This window comes from Gracilinanus agilis, chromosome 2 (genome assembly GCF_016433145.1).
Source record: "Gracilinanus agilis isolate LMUSP501 chromosome 2, AgileGrace, whole genome shotgun sequence".
In the NCBI taxonomy this organism is placed as follows: domain Eukaryota; kingdom Metazoa; phylum Chordata; class Mammalia; order Didelphimorphia; family Didelphidae; genus Gracilinanus; species Gracilinanus agilis.
The window spans coordinates 673,255,233-673,277,135 of NC_058131.1; the positions used below are offsets into that span (position 1 = coordinate 673,255,233).

The 21,903-nt window shown below is 43.4% G+C and overlaps 1 protein-coding gene across 1 annotated transcript in view; it reads right to left on the reverse strand.

Annotated features, from left to right (window-relative positions):
• The window catches only part of CDH23 (cadherin related 23), a 357,372-nt gene that overhangs the window by 207,559 nt on the left and 127,910 nt on the right, over positions 1–21,903 (reverse strand). The window contains exons 6-9 of the mRNA XM_044660245.1: positions 11,886–11,950; positions 5,480–5,717; positions 2,458–2,563; positions 771–902 (exon numbers count right to left, since the gene is read on the reverse strand). Coding sequence (XP_044516180.1) covers positions 771–902; positions 2,458–2,563; positions 5,480–5,717; positions 11,886–11,950 — 541 coding nt within the window. The remainder of the gene's footprint in view (positions 1–770; positions 903–2,457; positions 2,564–5,479; positions 5,718–11,885; positions 11,951–21,903) is intronic.

Sequence of the window (21,903 nt, forward strand, 5' to 3'; positions counted from 1 at the left end):
GCTCCAGGGGCTGAGATTTTCCACTATTTGCTTCCAATCACAACCCATCAGCAAAGCTGACAATCTGATCTAATCTTGCTGGAGCCTCATTAAGGCGCTAACTCTTCCATCACCATACATCTACACACCCTCTCCGATGGCCACCAGCCTTGATAAGACCAGAGGTCTCAGGAGGGAAGAGGCAAAGGATGGCCTCCAGTCCAACAATTTGAGGCAACACAACCCTGAATCAACTGGGATGATGGGCAAATAAACAAGGCACGGAGATTGATTCAGTGACTGATAATTTCAGACACGGGGAGTGCTAATACATGCTTGATATTCATGTCAGCCTCTCTGCAGTTTGGTTTCAGGCACCTTTAGCTCTTTAGAGAAGGGAAAAGGAGGGAACTGGGGGGAAAGGGGGATAGAAGAGGAGGGAGAGTGGGAGGGAAGAGACAGAGGAACAAAGGTTCAAATAAATCCCATTTCATGCCATTAGATTTAGGCATATGTAGTCCATAACAGCTGAGAGGGTGGCCCCTTCATTCTGAGGATGGGGTGCTTACTGATGGAAATGGTTAAAGCAAAGGATACAGTGGGAAAGAGTGGAAGAAAGTGAGGGTACCCAGGGGTGAGCTCAAGTCTGAGTTGGCGTTGAGCCAATAAATAAATTAATAAATAAAATTTTTAATCAACTTGATAATTTTTAATCAATCAATGAAACAAACAAATAAATAAAGACTTGTTGACTGCTGTGTGACTGAGAGACCAGATGGTGCGCCGAGTACTTACAAACACCTCTATGGTGACCGGGACGGTGCTGTTGAGAGGAGGGTTGCCAGCATCCTTGGCCATGACAGTCAGGTATATCATACCATTGGGGATCTGCTCGTAATCCAGGGGACGGTTGACACTGATCACTGAAATGACAGGAATCATGGGAGAAAGAGGCAGAATCTAGGACCAAGAATGAACCTCAAAATTGGGGCTATCTAGTACAAATAAACTCTCTGGCCAAAAGAATCCTCTCTAGAATATCCCTCCCCAACTGGTGGTCTTCCAGTCTTCACTTAAAGATCTCACTTGAAGAGAAACCTACTTGTTCACAAGGCAGCCCACTCTATCTTAGCACAGCTCTACTGGACATTTTTTTCTTTCCGCTTTTCTGGTCAGTCAAAGCATTCTGAACAGCCAGGATGAGGAGAACATTCAAATAACCTCACGAAACATAATGAAAGGGGGCAGCTGGGTAGCTCAATAGATTGAGAGTCAGGCCTGGAGATGGGTGGTCCTACCTTCAAATCTGGCCTCTGACACTTCTAGCTGTGTGACCCTGGGCAAGTCACTTAACCCCCATTGCCTGGCCCTTACCACTCTTTTGCCTTGGAACCAATACACAGTATTAATTCTAAGATGGAAAGTAAGGGTTTAAAAAAAAAGAGAGTGAAAGAATATAAAATGTTGGTCCACTTGACATGACCGAAGCCCTTATTGCTTTCTCCTTTCTCAGAACTTCCATAACATTTAATTCCTAATTGATCACATACTTTCTATTATTTCTTTATTATTTATGGTATTATTATTTCTTTGTGGGAATTAGCCATTTTCCCAATAGGGAGGTGGCTATCCTATAAGAGGAAGACCATTAGCTTGGAGGAGGACAACTTGAGTTCTAGATTTATCTGTCACTTAACTGCGTGAATCTCTTTACGTCTCTCATTAATTGCTTCATCTTTGAAAATAAGGCCACGGGGCTGTGATCTATCACAGATAGCTCTGAAATAAACATGGCAGGTACATGTTTTGGGTGGGTGGGGTGTGCTTAAGGAAGGGATCTGAGCCACAGAGCTTGGCTAGGGCTTGTGAGGACTCTAGAGGGGAGCATCTTGACGTTACTGGTTGTCTGAGAGGGTAGGGGTGTTTGGGTTGAGAACAAACTTCACTTCCTTCTCAATTTTGCCTAGAGGATCCCAAAGGATGTACTTAAGAATAATGAAAGATAGGGGGCAGCTACGTGACTCAGTGGACAGAGAGCCAGGTCCTGGGCTCAAATCTGATCTCAGACCCTTCTAGCAGTGTGACCCTGGGCAAGTCATTTACTCTCATTGCTTAGCCCTTACTCCTCTTCCGCCTTGGAACCAACACACAATATTGATTCTAGGCAGAGTTTAAAAATATATAACATAAATATTATATATAAAAGAATATAAATATCTAAAATAACAATAAAAAAGAATCAGAAGAGCCAAATCTGACAAAAGAAAGACAATCTAAGAGGGAGATAAAATATCCTAACACAAGAGGAGTCAATACCCAAGGAAAAGCTTGCTCAACTGTAACCCAGGTACCAAGCCTGCTCCATTTGAGCCCCTCTGGGGTGGTGTTTTAGGACCATTTGCCCTTCTCTGGGTTGTGGATGGAGGAGCCAGAGATCCCAAGCTTTGCTTCCTTTCCCCATCCAAGGTCCACACTTACCTGCGTAGCCTTCATAGACACTGATATCGAAGTAGCTTCCAAACAGAGAGGCATTCACGATGCTGTAGGTGATCAGGTTGTTGGGGGGAGAGTCTTCATCAGTGGCCTGGGGAGAGGCAGAGAGGACACTGTGGGACCCCTCAAAGTCAAGGGCACCCCTTCTGGGACTAGCAGAGTCTTTCTTCAGGAGTGACGACGAGGGAGTCCCCAAAAGGGATCTTCTTGTTCATTCCCTTCGAGGTAGACATCCTCATTCTTGATAGACTGTCCGTTCCCTTGTTTCATCTCTCAAATCTGATGGCCCGCGACACTTGCGCCCCCAGGCAGGAGCCAGCCAGCGCGCTTCGTTCCCGGACATCAGTCCAAGCTCAGAGCAAGTTTCTGAGTGGAGACGCCCCTGGCATACGGAGTGGATCGCGTGCCACTCACTCCCTCTCCCTCCCCGATTCAGCCTGTCTTCTGACTTCACTGAATTCATTAGCCTCCTTCCTGTCCTGTCATCGACTCCAGAGAGAGCCTTCAGGGAAGCCCCCATCACTCTGAACATAATGGGGTCTGATCGAGCCCTCAGAGTTTTTCCGAATGATGGCAGGAGGGGTCCGGGAAAGGAGGGGAAGTGGGGAGAAGTGCCAGACCCTGCTGCCATGAGGCAGCCCCATTAAGGAGTCGTGGTGGCATTTAGGTGAACAGATGGGCTGCAGCTTCTAAGTCCTCCACCTCCTCCTCCACCTCCACCTCCTCCTCCTCCTCCACCTCCTCCTCCTCCTCCACTTCCTCCTCCTCCTCTTCCTCCTCCTCCTTCTCCTCGTCTTCCTCCTCCTCCTCCTTCTCCACCTCCATCTCCTTCTCCTTCTCCTCCTCCTCCTCTTCCTCCTCCTCTTCTCTTCCTCACTTTCCCCTCCAAGTTTCTCACCCAGAACACTTACAGAAATGAGAGCTTGAATGAATATGTCTAAGCCTCTTGCCTCATGGAGGGGCAGATGGTCAAGGGAACAATTTAAGAGCCCTGGGGGTCAAAGCCCAGAATCAGACACCCCCAAGAAGAGGAGCCCACTGTAGAGGCAGATGGGGGAGAAGAAGTCTCTGTCTCCTGGCTACACCTACCATCCTCTGGCTGAGCCTTTAGAGGCCCTGAGTTCTAATCTTAGCTCATATTCATATTCACACACTGGCTATGGGATTAGAGAGGAATTGTTTAGCCTCTCTGACTCAGTTTTCTATTTATAAAATGAGGAGGTTGGAGGCAGTGTGGAATGGTGAAAGGAACACTGAAGTCAGAGAATCTGGGTTCAAATCCTATCTCTAAATCTTATTGCTTGCATCATCTTAGATAAGTCACTTAACCTCTACCAATGTTGATTTTCTCATTTGTAAAATGAGGGGGTTGGACTAGATGGCTTCTGGGGTTTATCTCTTTCAGTTTTAAGTCTATTATCCTCTTACTAGGTCAGGAGTTGCCAATCTTTTTGGTGGTGAAGCATATGGACTTCTTCTCAGAATAATGTTTTTAATTTTTTAAATAAAAATTTAAAAATAATATTTTATTTTTTCCCAATTACACGTAATGATGTTTAACCTTTAAAAAATGTTTGAGTTCTAATCAGAATAATGCCTTTAAATATATAAGCTAAATGCATAAAATGAGATACATAAGATTCCAAAGGAATCTTCTCTTGGCCTTAGTATCCTTATCTGTAACAAAGTAGGAGTTGGATCCCTTCCATCTCTAAAGTCATGCTTCTGGGATCCTATGGATTCCATAATGGACACTTATACACTTATAATGTGACCCTGGGTAATTCCTTTCCTCTCTCAGTTTCCTAATCAATATGTTAGATTGGATGACGCTTTTTTAAACCCTTACTTCCTATCTTAGAATTAATACTAAGTATTGGTTCCAAGGCAGAAGAGCAGGAGAGGCTAGACAATGGGGGTTAAGTGACTTGGTCAGGGTCACCCAGCTAGGAAGTGTCTGAGATATTGGATGACTTCTGAGGTCCTTTCTACCTTGAGTTATGATTTTATTACTTGTTGTTGAAACAGCTTAAGTTTGAGGTCTGTTTGGGTTCTTAACCAGGAATCTATAGCTTAAAAAAAGAGATTTGAGACCATACTTCAATATAATTAATTTCATTTGTTAGCCCATGCAATTTATTTCATGCATTTAAAAACATGAGGGGAGCTAGGTGGCTCAGTGGATAAAGTGCTGGGCTTGGAGTCAGGAAGACAACTTTATGAGTGCAAATGTGGCTTTAGACACTTACTAGTAGTGTGACCCTGGGCTGGTCACTTAACTCTGTTTGTCTAGATGCCCTGAAAGGTCCCTAAAACAGATCTAAGAAACTTTGATGCTAACCAGATTCTGAAGGGAGTGGCAAAGGGTCCACTCTTATGAATTTCTCTTATTTTTATTTTTTTCTTATTTTTATTATGAGTTGCTCAGTTTCCCCATCTGTAAAGTGAGCTGGAGAAGAAAATGGCAAACCCCTGGAGTATCTTTGCTAAGAAAACTCTAAATGGTATCACAAAGAGTTGGACAGGACTGAAACGACTGACCAATGATAAAAACATAATTCTGAGAAGGAGTCTTTATTCTTCACTAGACTGCCAAAGGGTCTTCGGGTTTGTGACTCTAAGAAGGTTAAGAACTCTGACTCTCTCCCTTAGTTTTAGTGGGTGTCGGAGGTAAAAATGAGGAAGAAGATAGAATAGTGATTCCCAAAGTGGGCGCTACTGCCCCCTGGTGGGTGCTGTAGCGATCCAGGGAGGCGGTGATGGCCACACTTTTTTTTTGCATTACATTCTATTCTGAGTTCAATAGTTTCATAATTTCCAGGGGGTCCTAAGTAATATTTTTTTCTGGAAAGGGGGCGTAGGCCAAAAAAGTTTGGGAACCACTGAGATAGAGTAAGCAAAAGCAGAGCCTCAGAGACCACAACCACATGATCCCTTGGGGGTGCTTTTCCATGCTCCACCTTGCCCCCTTCTTCCCAATGAGGGTAGGGGACGCTTATCTTCTTACCCGGAGCCGCACCAGCTGGGTCACTGAAGGCTCATTCTCTCTTAAAGCCCCCACATAGGCATCCTTCTGGAAAGTGGGGACGTTGTCATTGACATCCAGCACATTGATTCGGACCCTCCCTGTTGTCTCTTCGCCGCCCCCATCTCGGGCAATTACAGTCAGGGTGAAGCGTTGGATCAGCTCATAGTCTAGTTTGCCGATCAATGTGATAAGGCCTGTGTCCTTGTCCAGAGAGAACCTGTGCCCAGCAGAAAAATGGGGGGAAAACCCCAGAGTTAAGGCAGCCATGAAAATAAGGATACAAGCCAAGAAGCTTCCCCTCCACCCATCACCTCCAACCAAGGCAGTTTAACTTTTTTAAAAAAAGAGGATGAAATCTGAAGTCAATATTCTTTTTTTATTCGTAAGGCAGGAAGAAGGGAGTTTTTTTCCAGCCCGCATTATCATCACCTAGTCAACAGCAGACCAAAGAGCCTAATCTTGTCTTTTGTAGGAGAACCAATATGATCTTGTGAAGAAAGTCCCTTCTGCTTAATAAATCTTTACTGATTGAATTAGGAAGAGATGAGTTTCAACCTTTCCAGGGTATCCCAGGACTCCTAGATTCTTTTTCATTACCTCGTGTTTGTAGGCAGGTTCCTGAACCTTTCTGGATCAGCACTTCCATTTGGGAGACAGTACATAAGGCAATGAGCTAGGAAAGATAATGATCTTCCTCTAGAGTAAAGTATGTGAGAAGCTGGAGTATGTAGTTCAGTAGCTCTTCAGTCTTGCCATTGAAACAGGCAGGAAGTTGAAATAGACCTTCCATCCCTTTCTTTTAAGTTTTCTCCCTTGGGAGTGGGTCTCATTGGACCTTCAGTGAGTTATCAGTTGGCATTTGTGCTGATGTCTGGGCTATAGAGGGCAGTTTCCTTGTTGGGGATGTCTCAAGTTGGAAAGCAGGATAGCTTTCAGCCAGGACAATAGGGAAGGAGTAGAAAAACCTAAAAAAAGCATAATTCCACTTGGCGGTATTATGGGAGAACCCAAGTTTGTAACAAGGTCTCTCCCCAAGAATGGGAGACTCAAACTCCATCAAATCTAGAAGTAAGAAAAGACATTTATTTAAAGAAGAGGTTTATGGTGGGATAATGGTCTACTAGCTAGTGGAATATTTGGGGGGTTTAATCAGGTAGCCTTATGGTTTTATGAAATGTACATTTGCCCCATTTTATCTTTTTTCCCATTTCTCTTAGTATTATCCTCTTTTTTACTCCTAGTATATTTTTCTCTCCTTTATTAATTACCTTTTGGTGATTCTCTTGAGTTCTGTGTTTGGGCATCAAATTTTCTGTTTAAATTTGGTCTTTCCTTTCGAATGCTTGAAAGTCTTCTATTTTATTAAATGATCATACTTTCCCCTGCAAAAATATAGTCAGTTTTGCTGGGTAGTTGATTCTTGGTTGTTGATGCAGTTCCCTTGCTTTCTGGAATATCATATTTCATACCTTCTAGTCCTTCCATGTGGATGCAGCCAGGTTCTGTGTTATCCTAACTGGGGCTCCACGATATCTGAATGGTTTCTTTTTTAGCAGCTTGTAGTGTCTTTTCCTTGGTCTGGAAGTTCTTGAACCTGGCTATAACATTCTTGCGTATTGTCAATTGGGGATTTAATACAGGAGGTGATCTGTGGATTCTTTCAATCTCCACTTTTCCCTATTGTTAGAGAATGTTGGGGCAGTTTTCTTGGATAATTTCCTAGAGAATGATGTCCAGGCTTTTTCTTTTGTCATGATCTTCTGGTAGTTTAATAATTCTTAAATTGTCTCTCCTGGATCTATTTTCCAGGTCTGTAGTTTTGTCAATGAGGTGTTTCAAATCTTCCTCAATTTTTTCATTCTTTTGATTTTGTTTTATAGACTCTTGCTGCCTTGTGAAGTCATTTACTTCTAATTGTTGGATTATAATTTTTAAAGACTGAATTTCATCCCTGGCTTTTTGGTCACCACTCTCCTTCTGGTCTGATTTTCTTTGTAGGTCATATTTCACATTCTTTGCCTCATTTTCAAGCTGGTCAATTCTGGCTTCAAGACACTATTTTCTTGTTTTAGTTCATGTGCCTCTGTTTCTAGATGACTCATTTTGTTTTTTAAGTTCTTTTTCCAATTGTCTCAGCCTCTCAATTGTTTTTTGAATTGTGTTTTGAGTTCTTCCAAAGCCTGTGTCCAATTTGCTGGAATTTTTGCATATTTTGCTTGGTGTTTCTTGATCCTCTGTTCTATTTGCTCTTTGCTCATTACCTGGATAGAGGATGTCAGTTGTAATTTCTTTTTTTCTTTTTCTGTTGTTTACTTATATTTTTTCCTTCTTTACCCTCTTTCATTGGTTGTAATCTTGCTCCTCTGTTTATTTGCTGGATCTGTGGGTTTGTCCTGAAGGGGCTTCTTCTCTGCTTTGCTGATTGACTAGATTAGGCTGATGGAATATTAATGAGCACTGAGGTCAGATCTTCTCCAGCTGTCAGCAGAAGATGAAGGTGAAGGTTAAAGGGAGCTGGGCTTCCTGCCCTGTTGTCGAGGTATCCTGTAGTGGTTGCAGCCTTTACCCTGGGAGCTTAGTCAGCAAGGTTCTTAGTGAAGTCAGTGGGGGAGGGGTGTTGGAGATTGAGCTTCCCTGCCCTCTGAAGGCTTCTTATCTTTCCTATTGATAAGATTAAGCTGGGGAAGAACCTATCCCTGGAGCTGGATATGCCCTGAGGCCAAAACCTCAAGGGGACAGCAAGATAGAGAGTTTTGGCTGCAACTAGGCTGCTCTCTCCATGATTCCCCTCCAGCTGCCTCTCTGCCAACTGTAGTCAGCATCCTGAGCTTGGCATAGCTGTGCCAGCAAGGTACTCATATTTTTTACTTCTTCCCCACTCCCTCATCATTGGCTGTATTCTTGCTCCTCTATTTATTTGCTGGATCTGTGAGTTTGGGCTTTTCTGTCCTGAAGGGGCTTCTTCTCTGCTCTGCTGATTAACTGGATTAGGTTGATGAAGCTGACCTGTTGTATTAATGAGCCCTGTGGCCAGATCTTCCCCAGCTGCCAGCAGAAGCTGTAGCTGTGGAGGCTCCATCCTCCTTCTCTCTTCCTTTCTGCCAGCCACCTCCCTGCCAGCTACCCAGTAAGAGCCCTGAGCTTCCTGTGGTGGTACCAAGGTACTCTGTTGCAGTTGCAACCTTCACCCTGGGATCCCAGTCAGCCAGATTCTTACTGAGGGTCTCAGTGTGGTAGGTTGGGGAGGGGTATTGGAGATTGAGCTTCCCTGTCCTCTGAAGGCTTCTTATCTGCACTATTGATAAACCCGATTAAGCCAGTTGAGCTGATCTGCAGAGCTAAATGGGCCCTGAGGCCAAAACCTCCAGAGGCAGAGGCTCAAGATGGAGGAGTGGTGGCTGAAGGCTGTGACCAGTTTATCCTCTTCTCTGCCCCTCTCCTCCAGCTGCCTCCCTGCAGGCTGTGGTCAAAGCCCTGAGCCTTTAGTAGCTGTGGTAGCAAGGCACTCCCTCTGGGCTGGAGATCCCATCAACTGCCTGAGTCTAAGCACAGTAGGTAGGGGAAAGATCCTGGGACCTTCCTTCTTTCTTTTCCTTAAATCTGAGAATTCATTCTTCTCTGTGTACCTTTTAAGTTGAATGGAGCTGGAGGGTCCCCCAGCTCTGTCCTGTTGTTGTATTTGGTTTTGTGTGCCCCCTCAAAGTGCTTTGTTTTTGATTAGTGTGGAAGGATTTTCACAGAGGACTCAATTTCCACTGTTTCTAAGCTCCCATCTTGACTCCACCTCTCAGCCTTAAGGCTCATGGACAAGCCCAGAGGCTAGTAGAGTAGCCTCTCTGAAGCTGATCAAATAGCTGCTCTCCAGGTATGGAGTAGCAGCTCCAAATATAGAGTAGCAGCTTCTGCTATAGAATAGCAGCTTCCACTGTAGAGTAGCAACTTTTGCTCTCTGTAGATTGGGGTAGGCATATTTATTAGGGTCTGGGGGCTAGTGATCTCCCATTCCAGATAAATCTTCATCTCTCCCCCAAACCCTGGAAAATGAGCATGGCCAAATTCAGGTGGAGGTGTGTTTTAGGGTTTGACACGTACAAGTTTGGGGGATTATTCTGGAATGCCAGAGTCCCCTAGTATGCAGGTTCCACATTCCCCATTGTCCACCTTGTTATCATTTGTCAATGTGGGAGAGGTCTTGCTGCCCTTTTGGAATGATAATATTGTATTGGGGGTGGCAGGTTGATGTGGTACTCTGGAGGACCACTATAGGTAATTAATTATACCTTCAGTTCTGAACTAGAGTAAACAAAGAACGATATGAGTAATTAATAAAACAGATTAGGCATAGAGTGGATGCCCATTATAGAACATTACAGATCCAGTACACAGAATAGGAAACTGACCAATCTGCAGTTCATACTTGACTAATGCTGAAACTATGGGTTTTGTAGTTGATGTTTAACTTGTGCTAACTGGTGAGAAATACAAGATTTCAAACTATGAGGATCTTGTTCCTATTACTATTTTTCACTGCCCACTGTCCATCCCAATCTTGCATAGTTGGGTAACATGGAAAAGAACATTTCAAATTCTATTCTATAACTCTTGCATAAATTCAGTTTGAAGAGCTCTCCTGTCACAATACTCAATCAATCAACCAACTAGCCAACCAATCAATCAACTTTCTTTTTCATTATAAAGCAAAAAGTCCAATGAGTATGAGAACCTTATAGTCTACACTCAATAATAATACTTAACAAAGGAAGTGTATTCTGGCACAAGATAACTAAAAACTGGCAAAGTGCCTCCAAATTATCTGTATTTCACTTTACATATATTATTAGGAAATTAAAAAAATACTGAACCCGAATTTCTCTTTCTAAACCTTCCTTGCCTAATGGGGAAAGTAGGGGGAAAATTAATTTATTTTCGATGTGACTCCTTCAAACATGGGTAGTTAGATGGCATAGTAGATGCATGAAGGCAGGAAGACTCCTCTTCCTGAGTTCAAATCTGGCCTTAGACACTTACTAGCTGTAGGACCTTGGGTGAATCATTTAACCCTGTTGGCCACAGTTTCCTTATCAGTAAAATGAGCTGGAGAAGGAAATGGTAAACGCTTCTAGTATCTTTGCCAAGAAAACCCCAAAATTGGGTCATGAAGTCAGACATGACTGAAACGACTGAACAACAAGAAGTCTCTTCAAACACTTGAAATAATTTGTTTCTTCTTTTAGATTTCTCTTCTCCAGACAAACCAGTCCTAGTTTCTTCATCACATGGAATGGTTTCATGTCAACTCTTCATTCTAGTCACTTTTCTCTGTCCATACTAGACTCTCATCCTGAAGACCTTCCTAAAGTGTGTTGTTTTCAACCATCCAGATGTGGTATGGCCAAGTAGAGCCAAGACGGGCACTTCATTCTGGAAACTGTACTTCTTTTACTTCAGTGTAAGATCCCATTAGCTACTCTGCCATCTTGTCATTCTGTTGACTCAGAATGAATGTGCACCTCACTAAGCCCCCTAGGTCCTTTATGGGTGAACTATTGTTGGGTATCTGTGCAGTTGATTTTGCTGTGTATTTGGGAGAATCTAGTCTGGGATTTTACCCCTCCTAATCATGCTAAATATATAATCCATGAGTGGATAACTGAGAGGTTACTAGTAAAGAACCTTTCTTCTGATAGAGTCAAAGCACTCTTAAAGATATGATGGTATTTAACGTCTAACCTTACTCAGGGTGGGGCAGTTAGATGGCATAGTGGAATGCACTCTGGCTTTAGAATCAGGAAGATTTATCTTTAGGAGTTCAAATTTGGCCTCAGACACTTATTAGCTGTGTGATCCTGGGAAAGTCACTTTACCCTGTTTGCCCATTTGTAAAATAAACTGGAGAAGGAAATGGCAAATCACTTCGGTATCTCTGTCCCAAATACCCCAAAATAGGATCACAAAGAGTCAGACATGATTTACAGATGAATTTTGTTATTATTTTTTTTAGTTCTATACAATAATTTTTTGGTATTTTGACCGTGTATGGCCCTGAACAAGTGAAATAGTTTAGGTGGAATTGTCATTTTTATTATATTAGCTCAACCTAGCCATGAACAATGAATATTTTTCCAGTTGTTTAGATCTGACTTGGTGTGAAAATTCTGTCAGCCATGATTGAAACACAAACAACAACAATAACAATGAGGCCCTGGAGAGTTTAAGTGATTTAATCAAGGTTATTTCATTAACTGGGCTGGATGGGGTAGAGAAAGGGAAGCAGAAGCCTTCTGTCAGACGATTACTTTAATCCCTGGGAAACCCCTACCCCTACCCCCATCAGTGGAAAGCTCCCCTGAAATGTTCTTGGGATGCTACATCTGGCGAATCTCACCTGTCAGAATCATCGCTGAGGAAGTAGTAGACATCTCCATAGGTGCCTGCATCATTGTCTGTTGCCTTAAAAAGAATGAAAATAAGAGTTAATTACTGCCAGGTACCGTGAAACAGAAGTTAGAACAGAGGAGAGCTCCTGCTGCCAGGCGTCATTTGCCCAGTGAACTCCCAATCTTTGTAGTCCAGAGGCTTTTTGTAAAGGAAGTGGGAGAATCTTCTGCTGAGCATCCTATTTCTTCTCCCCTCTGTTCCAAGTCTGGAAATACATAATGACTTTTTCTTTTAAACTTGGACCCATGCCAATGCCCTGGACCCAATATCTTCAAATTCTGCTCTGACTCCTGTAATTAGCATTTGAAAATTGGCTCTACAGAGAGGGTGGGGGAAGACCTGCCACCTGCTTCTCTTGAGAAGGATCATCAGCCATACTCCATTTTAATGGTATCTTTAACTTGGGCGCAGCATTTCCCACTTTATCCTTTCCATAAGCCCAAGCAGATGCAGGAAGAGGTTGAAGAGATGGGTATTATTCTCCCTATTTAATAGATGAAGAAATGGAGATCCAGGCAGGTCCTGTGATTAACCCAAAGACTATAGGCTAATTGTGGGATCAACAGCAAATGACCAGGGGAGCCAGACCATGAACTGAGGTCTCCTACTCTCAGCCTGGGCATGCTTTCAGCCAGAGAATACGGGTTTGAACTATCCAAACTCTCTTGGGATCCAGAGGGAGCCAATACTTCTACCAAGCCATAGATCGAAAGCTAGAAGAGATGTAGAGGTCACCTAGTCCAATCAGCATATTTTTTCAGATAAAGAAACTGAGGTCCAGAAAGGCTGAAGTGATTTTTCCAAGATCACAAAGGTAGGAAGTGGCAGAATGGGGATATAAGGGCATTTCAGCTGCGAGTGAGAGTCTGAGCAAAAGCATGGAGGGAGGAGATGGGCTGTTGTGGACCCTAGTTTTTCTTCTTTGGGACATGCTGTGTGACAGACAGGGACCCAGATATCCACTTACATCCCTGAGAATGTCAAGAGTTTCCCAGGTCTCTGACATTAGCCACAGGAGATTTATAAGAGCTCTAATGTCATGTGTATAATGACCATATGAAATATGTATATCCGAGGTGGTGGCCGTGGAAGGGGAAAGAATTTTATTTCAAAGGGAGAAAAATGGAATCGTAATAAGCCGAAAAAACCTCGGCGTAGCTTTGGGGGTCCACCAGGGAGGGGGAAAGGTCCAGAAGAAGCCTGGGAGGAAATGAAGACAAGAGAGAATGGTGGGAGGGCAGAAGGTGGATTCACTCGATAAGCCCCTAAGCTCAATGGTATTCCCATGGCACTGCGTTGTTAGGAGGATGCTGGCCCGGGAACTCTGCAGAGATGGAATCGCCAGGATGTGGTGACTCTTTGGATGTGAGAGATGAGGGAGAGGGAAGGGTCAGCCATGACTCCACAGTAATAAACGTGGGACTGAGGGTGAGTGCTGATGCCATGGGAGGGGAGACAAAAGTGGCCTTGGAGCACCCACATAGAGCTGTCCTGAATAATAATAATAATAATAATAATAATAATAATAATAATAATAATAATAATGTTACTAACATTTATAGCAATTTAAGATTTCCAGAGTGCTTTATATACATATAAACGTATCTATAAATACATACATGATGGAGCAGCCAGGTGGCAAAATAGAGAGCCCGGCATGAAGTCAGGAAGACTCATTTTTTGAAGTTCAAATCTGGCCTCAGACATGTAGTAGCTGTATGACCTTGGGCAAGTCATTTAACCCTGTTTGCCTCCATTTCCTCATTTGTAAAATGAGCCGGAGAAGGAAATGGCAAACCCCTTCAGTGTCTCTGCCAAGAAAATCCCAAGTGGGGCCTTGAAGAGTTGGACATGACTGAAATGACTGGACAACAAAAACACACGCACATCTAGCTCTCCATCCGTCTATTTTCTATCTGTCTAGTAAATGTCATTTGACACAACAAACCTGTGAGGTAGGTGCTGTTATTCCCATTTCACAGATGAAGGAAACCGAAACTGAGAGGTTAAATCAGTCATTCACTAGGGCCACATCTGTTGTTTTTTTGTTCAGTTGTTTCAGTCACATCTGATTCTTCATGATTCTATTTAGGGTTTTTAAGGCAAATATCCTGGAGTGGTTGACCATTTTCTTCTCTAGATCATTTGACAGATGAGAAAACTGAGGCAAACATTGTTAAGTGACTTGCCCAGGGTCACCAAGCTAGCAAGCGTCTGAGGCCTGATTGGAACTCAACAGGACGAGTCTTCTTGATTCCAGGCTGGGCTCTCTTTGCACTGTGGTACTACCCAGCTGCCGTACCACTAGCGTCAAAAGCAAGATCTCAAGTCAGACCTTCCTCGCTCTATCCATGATACCACCTAGAAAATGTGGGTTTAGAGTTCAGAAGAGAAGTCAGGTCTAGAACTACAAATATGGAACTAGAGATGGAGGAAGTACAATCCAATGGAATGAATACTGGCTGAGGACTCAAAAGATCTGAGCTCAAACCCTGTCTGTGGCACTACCTGTGACATTGGGCAATCACTTAATCTCTCTGAGCCTCAGTTTCCTGAAATGTAAAATGGAGGTACAATTGGACTAGATGGCCTCTGAGGCACCTTTAAAGTTCTAGATCTATGGTTCTTTGAGGCATGAAGGCATGGGAATGAATGAGATGGACATGGTGGAATGAGGAGAGAAGAGGGAAAGAAGAGAGACCACAGGCAGACCAATAAGGAGCAAGCAAGGGTCAGAAATGAGGAGTGGGTAGAGAAGTAGGAGGAGAAGCACAGTGAGTGTATGTAGCATCTATTTTTTAATTCTCTGAGAGAATATAGTGGTGGTCTGAGGAGGCAGCTGGGTGGCTCAGTCAAGCTTAGAGATGGAAGGACCTGGGTGCAGATCTGGTTTTAGATACTTCCTAGCTGTGTGACCCTGGGCAAGTCACTGAAGCCCCATTGCCTAGCCCTTACTGTTCTTCTGCTTTGGATCCAATACACAGTATTGATTCTAAGATGGAAAATGAGAGTTAAAAAAGAAAAGAAAAGAAAGTAGTGGTGGTCTGAATTCCTGAAGACTTTGACCACTCTCTTGGCACCAGGCAAGGAAGAATCCGGCCACCCTGTTACCAACTGACCTCTGGTCTCTTTTCAGGCTCTCTCAGGTCTGATCAAAGCTGTTCAGTGAGTGACTGGTAGACAGAGATGCTCGAGGAGCTCTGGGTGGCAGAGCCCGACCTGCCCAGGGTTCTTCTTTGGTAAAGTCAGCTTTATCTCGGGGGAAGGAACACCTGCCCAAGCATTCTGCCCTGGGACCAGAAGGATCCCAGCCTGCCTGCCAGCCTGGCAATAAGCCCTGTTTTCTTATGATGAGCCACACTGTATTTCCTGTTTCTCTGCCACGATCCATCAGTGTGTTCTATTAATTAGAGCATCTCCCCGTGGGGACGACTCAGACCGGATGCAAGTGTCAGCTGCTAAGCTGCTGATGTGAGGGGTTCTCCTGGCCAGCAGCACGAACAGGTTTGCTCGGACGGCCTCCCAGTCATCAGGGGCCTCCTCTATTTGGCCGGAGGCTCTGGGGCCTGCCGAGTCATCACTTACAACAGCTAATAGATTTCAAATTAACATCTTGATGCTGAATCGAGTGGATAGAGTGCTGGACTCACAGGCAAGAAGACCTAGGTTCAAATCGGGTCTCAGACAATTACTAGCTATGCCATCCAGGGCAATTCAGGTAACCTATGTGCCTCAGTTTCCATATCTGTAAAATGGAGAAAATGAGAGAATCTATCTGGGGTTGTCTTGAGGACAAAAAAAGATAATCTTTGTAAAGTGCTTTGCAAACCTTAAAGCACTATAAAAATGCTAGGTACTATTATTATTACTATTAATAGTAAAATTAATAGTATAATAAAATAAATAATAATATATAATATATAAATAAATATAATAAAATAAGAAATAAAAATAATTTTTATCTTGAAGTGGTCCCAGTGTCTCTGTGGAGGGAAAGGGATGGCTTCTTCTCAAGGGTGCTGGGGTATCTATCCAGCTTATAACTTCTGTGTATGAATCAACCTTATTTGTCTTTTTTTTCAAACTGGAGAAAGGAATAGGGCCCCTGGGCTCCGTGCCCATGGCGTGACCTAGCCTCCTTGGGGCAGGTCCATAATTCATCCTACTCTGCTCCAGAGCTAAGTGGCTTTACAGAAACGTCCCCCAAATCCCTTCATTTCTCCCAGGATGGCCCCTCTCATCTACCTGTTTCCCAATGAGGTCCACTCAGATTGCTCCAGACTTTTTTTAGCTGGTCTCCATGTTATTGGATCAGGTGGTCCTATGGATAAATGGATTGCTGGAATCCTTAGAATTCATTAGACTGTGAGTTTCTTGAAGGCAAATAAGGACTGCCTTTTGCTTCTTTTTATACCTCCAGAACCCAACTCAGTGCTGGGCACATAGTAGGTGCTTAATAAATGTTTACTTATTGAGCCAGGAAGAGCTGGGTTTCAATCCCGCCTCAGATACTTCCTAGCTGTGGGACCCTGATGTTTACTTTAAAATTTTTTCTGCCTCGGCTTCCTCATCTCTAAAATGATCCCAGGCTTTTTGCTCCAAAGGCAGATTGGGGACAGCACACATACACCAGTATATTCTCCTTGTCACAGCTCCAGCGAAAGGTCTGGTGCTGTTCAAGGGGGCAGAAACCAGTGGCTAAAAGAGGATTTTGCATTAGCTATTACGATAGTTCCCAAAGCCCCTGGGAGCGCTTGTGGCAAGCTGGCTTACTCTAGATCTACTCTGGATCCTTGACTTCTTTTTGTCTAACACTCCTCTGTTCCTTCTGCTCTGCCCTTTTCTGGAAACAATTATGCCCCTTGCTTTTATAACTAGAGCCCCAACTTCTCCCTGTCTAGGATACCAGATATAGGAAACCAACCAGATATCCCTGAGTCCCACAACCCCTATAAAGCCCAAGAACTTTGACTGCAGCATCAGGATACCTTGGGGTTGGGGAGGACTCAGTCGTCCTACATGGAGGACCAAGGAGAAGAAGCGAGAACATGGAAGAAGCTGGGAGTATTGAGTCTGCAGATGGCACCTCTCGACATCTTTGTCCAGTTTCCCCCTGGCCCTACATTTCCTCGTTTCCCCTAAAGATCCTTTCATTCGAGGCTCAGCAACTCAACCCTTCCACGGCTACCGAGACCCCCATGTCATCCTTTTCCCTTATCCCTGTTCCCCTCTGCCCTTGTCTCCTGGGTAACTCTTGTGTGAGTTAAAACACATCAACTCTAATAAAGGTCTGTTGCTTTAGGCATTACTAGCCTGTCTGACTCTCGTGAAACCTTCAAGTTCCCCAAATGCTTGAATGGCTTCAAACAACTGTGGATTTCAGTGATTCGTGATCTTTTCTCCATGAATCAGGCTGGTAGAGGAGTGAGGGGGAACAGCTCCCCTCAGATAAAGTAGGAAAACCAGTAAGAAAGGCAGACTTTAATCTGGCTCGGCTCCCTAATTATAGCATCATATTATGGGAAATCATGCTTGATTTGGAGTCGGAGGACCTGGGTTCGAATGCCATCTCTTTGGCATTTACTACTTTGGAATGTCAGACAAGTCACTTCGTCACCCTTGGAGATGTATTACTTTGAAAGGTCCCTTCTATTACCTTGAAGGTCCCTTCCAGCTTAAAATCTGCAATCATTGAGGTTCAGCTTCTGATTTCTTTTTATCAAGTGTAGTCAAGTACAGTGTTTTCTTTGGGAAAACATTCATTCAGATGAAGATCTTCAAATGGTGTCAGCTCACAGGAAGTACCACCTAGTGGCATGATGAGAATCAAGGCACTAAAACTCGAGTCACAATTGTAGTCACTGACCCCAGAATTCTCTCTTCCCCATTTGGGGCCCTGAATATATCTGCCTATTCAGCTCTTCCCCATCAACCATCCCTTAATGGCATATTCCGTGACTCTAGAAAGACAATGGCGGTCAATCAGCTCCTGCCAAATGTCCCCACAGAAGTGGGTGGCATGTCGTGAGAACGAGGCCATTTAGATTGGCTGGTGATGAGGTCGTGATTTATCAAGCATCTTAGAAAATGCTTAGGAGTGTTGCTATTACTAGCAAAAACTAATTCTCTCATTTGGGTCCTTATAATTGTGTTTGTAAGTGCTTATTTCAGTGACGGACAATCCTGGCTGAAGTATAATTTTCTTCCGCTGACAAAAAAATGAAAAATAAAATAGGTTCAGAGGAGGAGAGGAAAAACGCACTAAAGGTTAAAACAAGGTTAGCAGTGACATGTGAGGTGGAAGGGAAGCTCTGGTGTGCCAATCAGGGCTATCCCAAGGGGAAGTCCACAGTTAATAGGAAGAGAAGGGAATTTTCCCATTAGCCAAGAGGAGCCCGCATGGGCTCCCTCATTTAGGAATGTGGGAAGGTGGAATTTTTGCAACTTGTGTGGACCCATATTGTGAGACCCCCAAAGATAATTTCTATCAGGTACTTTTCCCCTGACACTCACTATGTCTGCCAATTTGAGAGGCCAAATTGGAATTGTTGTCTCAGTTCTCTTTGATACATCTTCTTGCCAAAAGCATTTCGACTTTCCCAGCATTGTCTACAGAGAGGGAAAGACTCCAAATCAAGTCCCAGCTTTTTAAGGGTTCCTGAGGCCTGGTGGCTATTCCCTTCCCTACCAGAACTGGCCCCAGCTGCAACTGTCTTGCCCATCTTTGGCCTGGGGCTGCAAGTCTCCCCGAAGGGCAAAAGGGAACTCTGGTTTCCAGGTTTTAGGTGGTGGAACTTCTTGAGATTTGATCTAAGCCTTTTCCATTCTCTTTCTTGAATTTTTCTAGAGGAAGCACCTCAAACCTAACTCTATTTCCTTGATTCTGAATCAAACATTCCTAGAAGAGATGATGACTTAACTTGCTATACCAGGTCAAATATGTCTGCCCTGCAAGTCTAGAGGCCTCAAAAAGATCCCAGAGTGATGATCACACTGGGAAGAGTATGGGGTCTGGAGTCAGAAGTGTCCTTTTGAGTTCAAAACCCAATTGTTCCACTCTCCATGTAATACTGGATAAGTCACTTATCCCTCCAAGTTCCATCTTCTGTAAAACAAAAGGATCTAGATGGGAGCATCTCTGAGTTCCCCTTCAGCTCTAGCTAGAATCCTATCTAGAACAATTTTCAAAGTCCTTCTAATATTTGGTACCAGACCACAAATATTCCACAAGTAGTCTGGCCAGGTGTGTTAGGGTCTTTTGAAGCCCTGAGCAATCTGTTGACCCATCTCACAGCTGGGGGACACTCCTGATACTGGCAAAACTGACCAAGAGGCTTTGAGTGAACCCTCATATGTTCACTCTAGTGGCATGCCTTAGAAACTGAGTATCTGGAGATTTGTTCAGAAGAGTTAAGAGTTAAGGTAGAAACTCAGCCTATGGACAAACTTTGGTCCTTTTGTTCTTTCTATGAGCTTCTGGCTAATTGTGCAGGGGAGACCCAGAAACTCAGCTAAAGCCATGAGGAGCAGGCTCATATCTCCAAGATGGCCTAAAGGCAGCCATGAGATTTAAGAGATTCTCCCCTCCTACCCTATACTTCCATTTTACTCTTTGAGCCTCTTAACCAGTTATAATGCTAAAAAAAATCCCCCAAACCCAAGTCATAAATCTGGTAGTGGAGACAACAGAAAACCCCACTTTCCCCCACCAACCACTCCTGAAAACTGAGGGGGTATCCTAAAAACGTGAGAGATCGAATTTTTCTGTAAAAAAGGCATTCTTTTTGGGGGAAAGTTGCTATTCCAATAGTAAGTGTGGACATAGATTTGAAATAGTATACCACCCTTTCTCTTCTCTTCTCTTCTCTTCTCTTCTCTTCTCTTCTCTTCTCTTCTCTTCTCTTCTCTTCTCTTCTCTTCTCTTCCATTCTCCCTCCCTTCCTTCCTTCCTTTCTCTCTCTCTCTTTGTTTCTTTCTTCCTTCCTTTCTCTCTCTTTCTCTTTGTTTCTTTCTTTGTTTGTTTCTTTTCCAAGGCAGAAGAGTGGTAAGGGCTAGGCAATGGGGGTTAAGTGATTTGCTGAAGGTCACACAGCGAGGTAGTTTTGGGGGCAGATTTGAACTCAATACCTCCCATCTCTAGGCCTGGTTCTCAATCCACTGAGCAACCCAGCTACCTCCTATCTTTAGTCTTTTTGAAGTCTTGGTTAGATGTATAGAATATTCTTTAATAAATCTCATTTGGACACATCTTACTTGAAAGTTTTCTCCTCTTCTGCTCCCTAGTATAGATGATGACTTGCCACAGAAGCTACTCATATGAAGAGGCCTTTGCTACCAAATGTAGGAAGTGAAATGGGTAGAAGAAAACTGATCAAATCTAATTTGAAAATGCCTACAAAGCCCAGAAATGGGCCTTATTCTGATGTCTACTTTTAGTGGTCCTAACTTACTAGGACAGAATGCAGGAGAATTACATAGGCAATTTCTGTAGTATCATGTTCAATCCTGGAAATTTTAGGACATACAGTGAGAACTTGGAATGCATTTGAAACAGGTTAACTAGAATGATTGAAGGGTTTTGTTTTAATGCCATGTAAGGATTGTTTCTTCAGGATGTTTAGCCTGGAGAGAAGATTTGGGAGTTTTGGAGTGTGTGTGTGTGTGTGTGTGTGTGTGTGTGTGTGTGTGTGTGTGTGTGAGAGAGAGAGAGAGAGAGAGAGAGAGAGAGAGAGTGAGTGTGTGAGTGTATAGGATATAATAGCTGAATTAAAATATTTGATGGGTTACATAATGTGGAAAAGGGATGAGACAAATCCTGCATGGCCCCAAATGAGAAAACTAAGAGCAATGAGAAGATGTAAAGAAGCTTATTTAGGCTCGGTAGAAGGAGAAGCTGTTATCCCCCAATAGAATGAGTCTTGCTTGGGGGCCATATGGGTTTACCCTCATTGGAGATTTCCAGGCAAAGGCTAGATGGGTCTTCACTGAGTATGTTAAGAGAGCAGATTCTTAGTCAGGTTTGGTCTGGATTCAATGGCCACTGGGGTCCCTCACAATGCTGAGATTTCATGATCTTTAACTTGCCTCAGTGATCCACAATGTGATCCACTTATCTAGTGAACAGATTTTTTGAAGAGAATTGAGAGCTTAAAGTTCATGTTTTTAGTTCTTTCCACAGACATCAAGACACTCTTCAATGTCTATGACAGTCTCTTTTCTCCATAGTTTCTGAAGCACTCTTTGAATCTGTAGATTTATCAATGAGTCTCTTCTCCTCCCTTCCTGAACACACACGGTTTGCTCAGTTCACTTTCCACACTCTTGTCAACAATATCATTGCTATATTGGTCCAGCCAGTATGCATCTCCTTAATGACCTTGTGCTTCTTTGCTTTGATATCTCTCAATACTTCTTCTATTTCTCAAAAATCCATTTATACATGTCCTCACCTACAGTCAGCAGGTAACATGACTCGAGAATTTTCTAACTTATATGCTTCTCCTTTTATATTCTTATAGCCTATTCCTCTAACATCCTCCTTCATGTACTCAATCTTCTTATCCCATTTCTCCTTACAATACTTATTTTTTTACCTTTGTACACTCATCTTCTCCCTCACATCCTATATTAAAATCTTCATGTTTCTTTGCCCTCTTCTTATGGCTTTTACTCCTACTTTATAACTCTCTTCTCTTAATACCATCACTATTCACTTCTCGCATTTAAAATATCCTCTCTCCTTATGTCTTTATACTCTCCTTCTTCCCTTTTCCTATATTCATATATCTCTCCCCCCTCTCTCTTTCCTCTCTTCAATCTCTCTCTTTCTTATCTCTCATCTCTCTCTCTTCTCTCTTCCCATCTCCCTCTCCCCTCTCCCCTCTCCTCTCTCCTCTCTCCTTCTCTCTCTCTCTCTCTCTCTCTCTCTCTCTCTCTCTCTCTCTCTCTCTCTCTCTCTTCTTCCC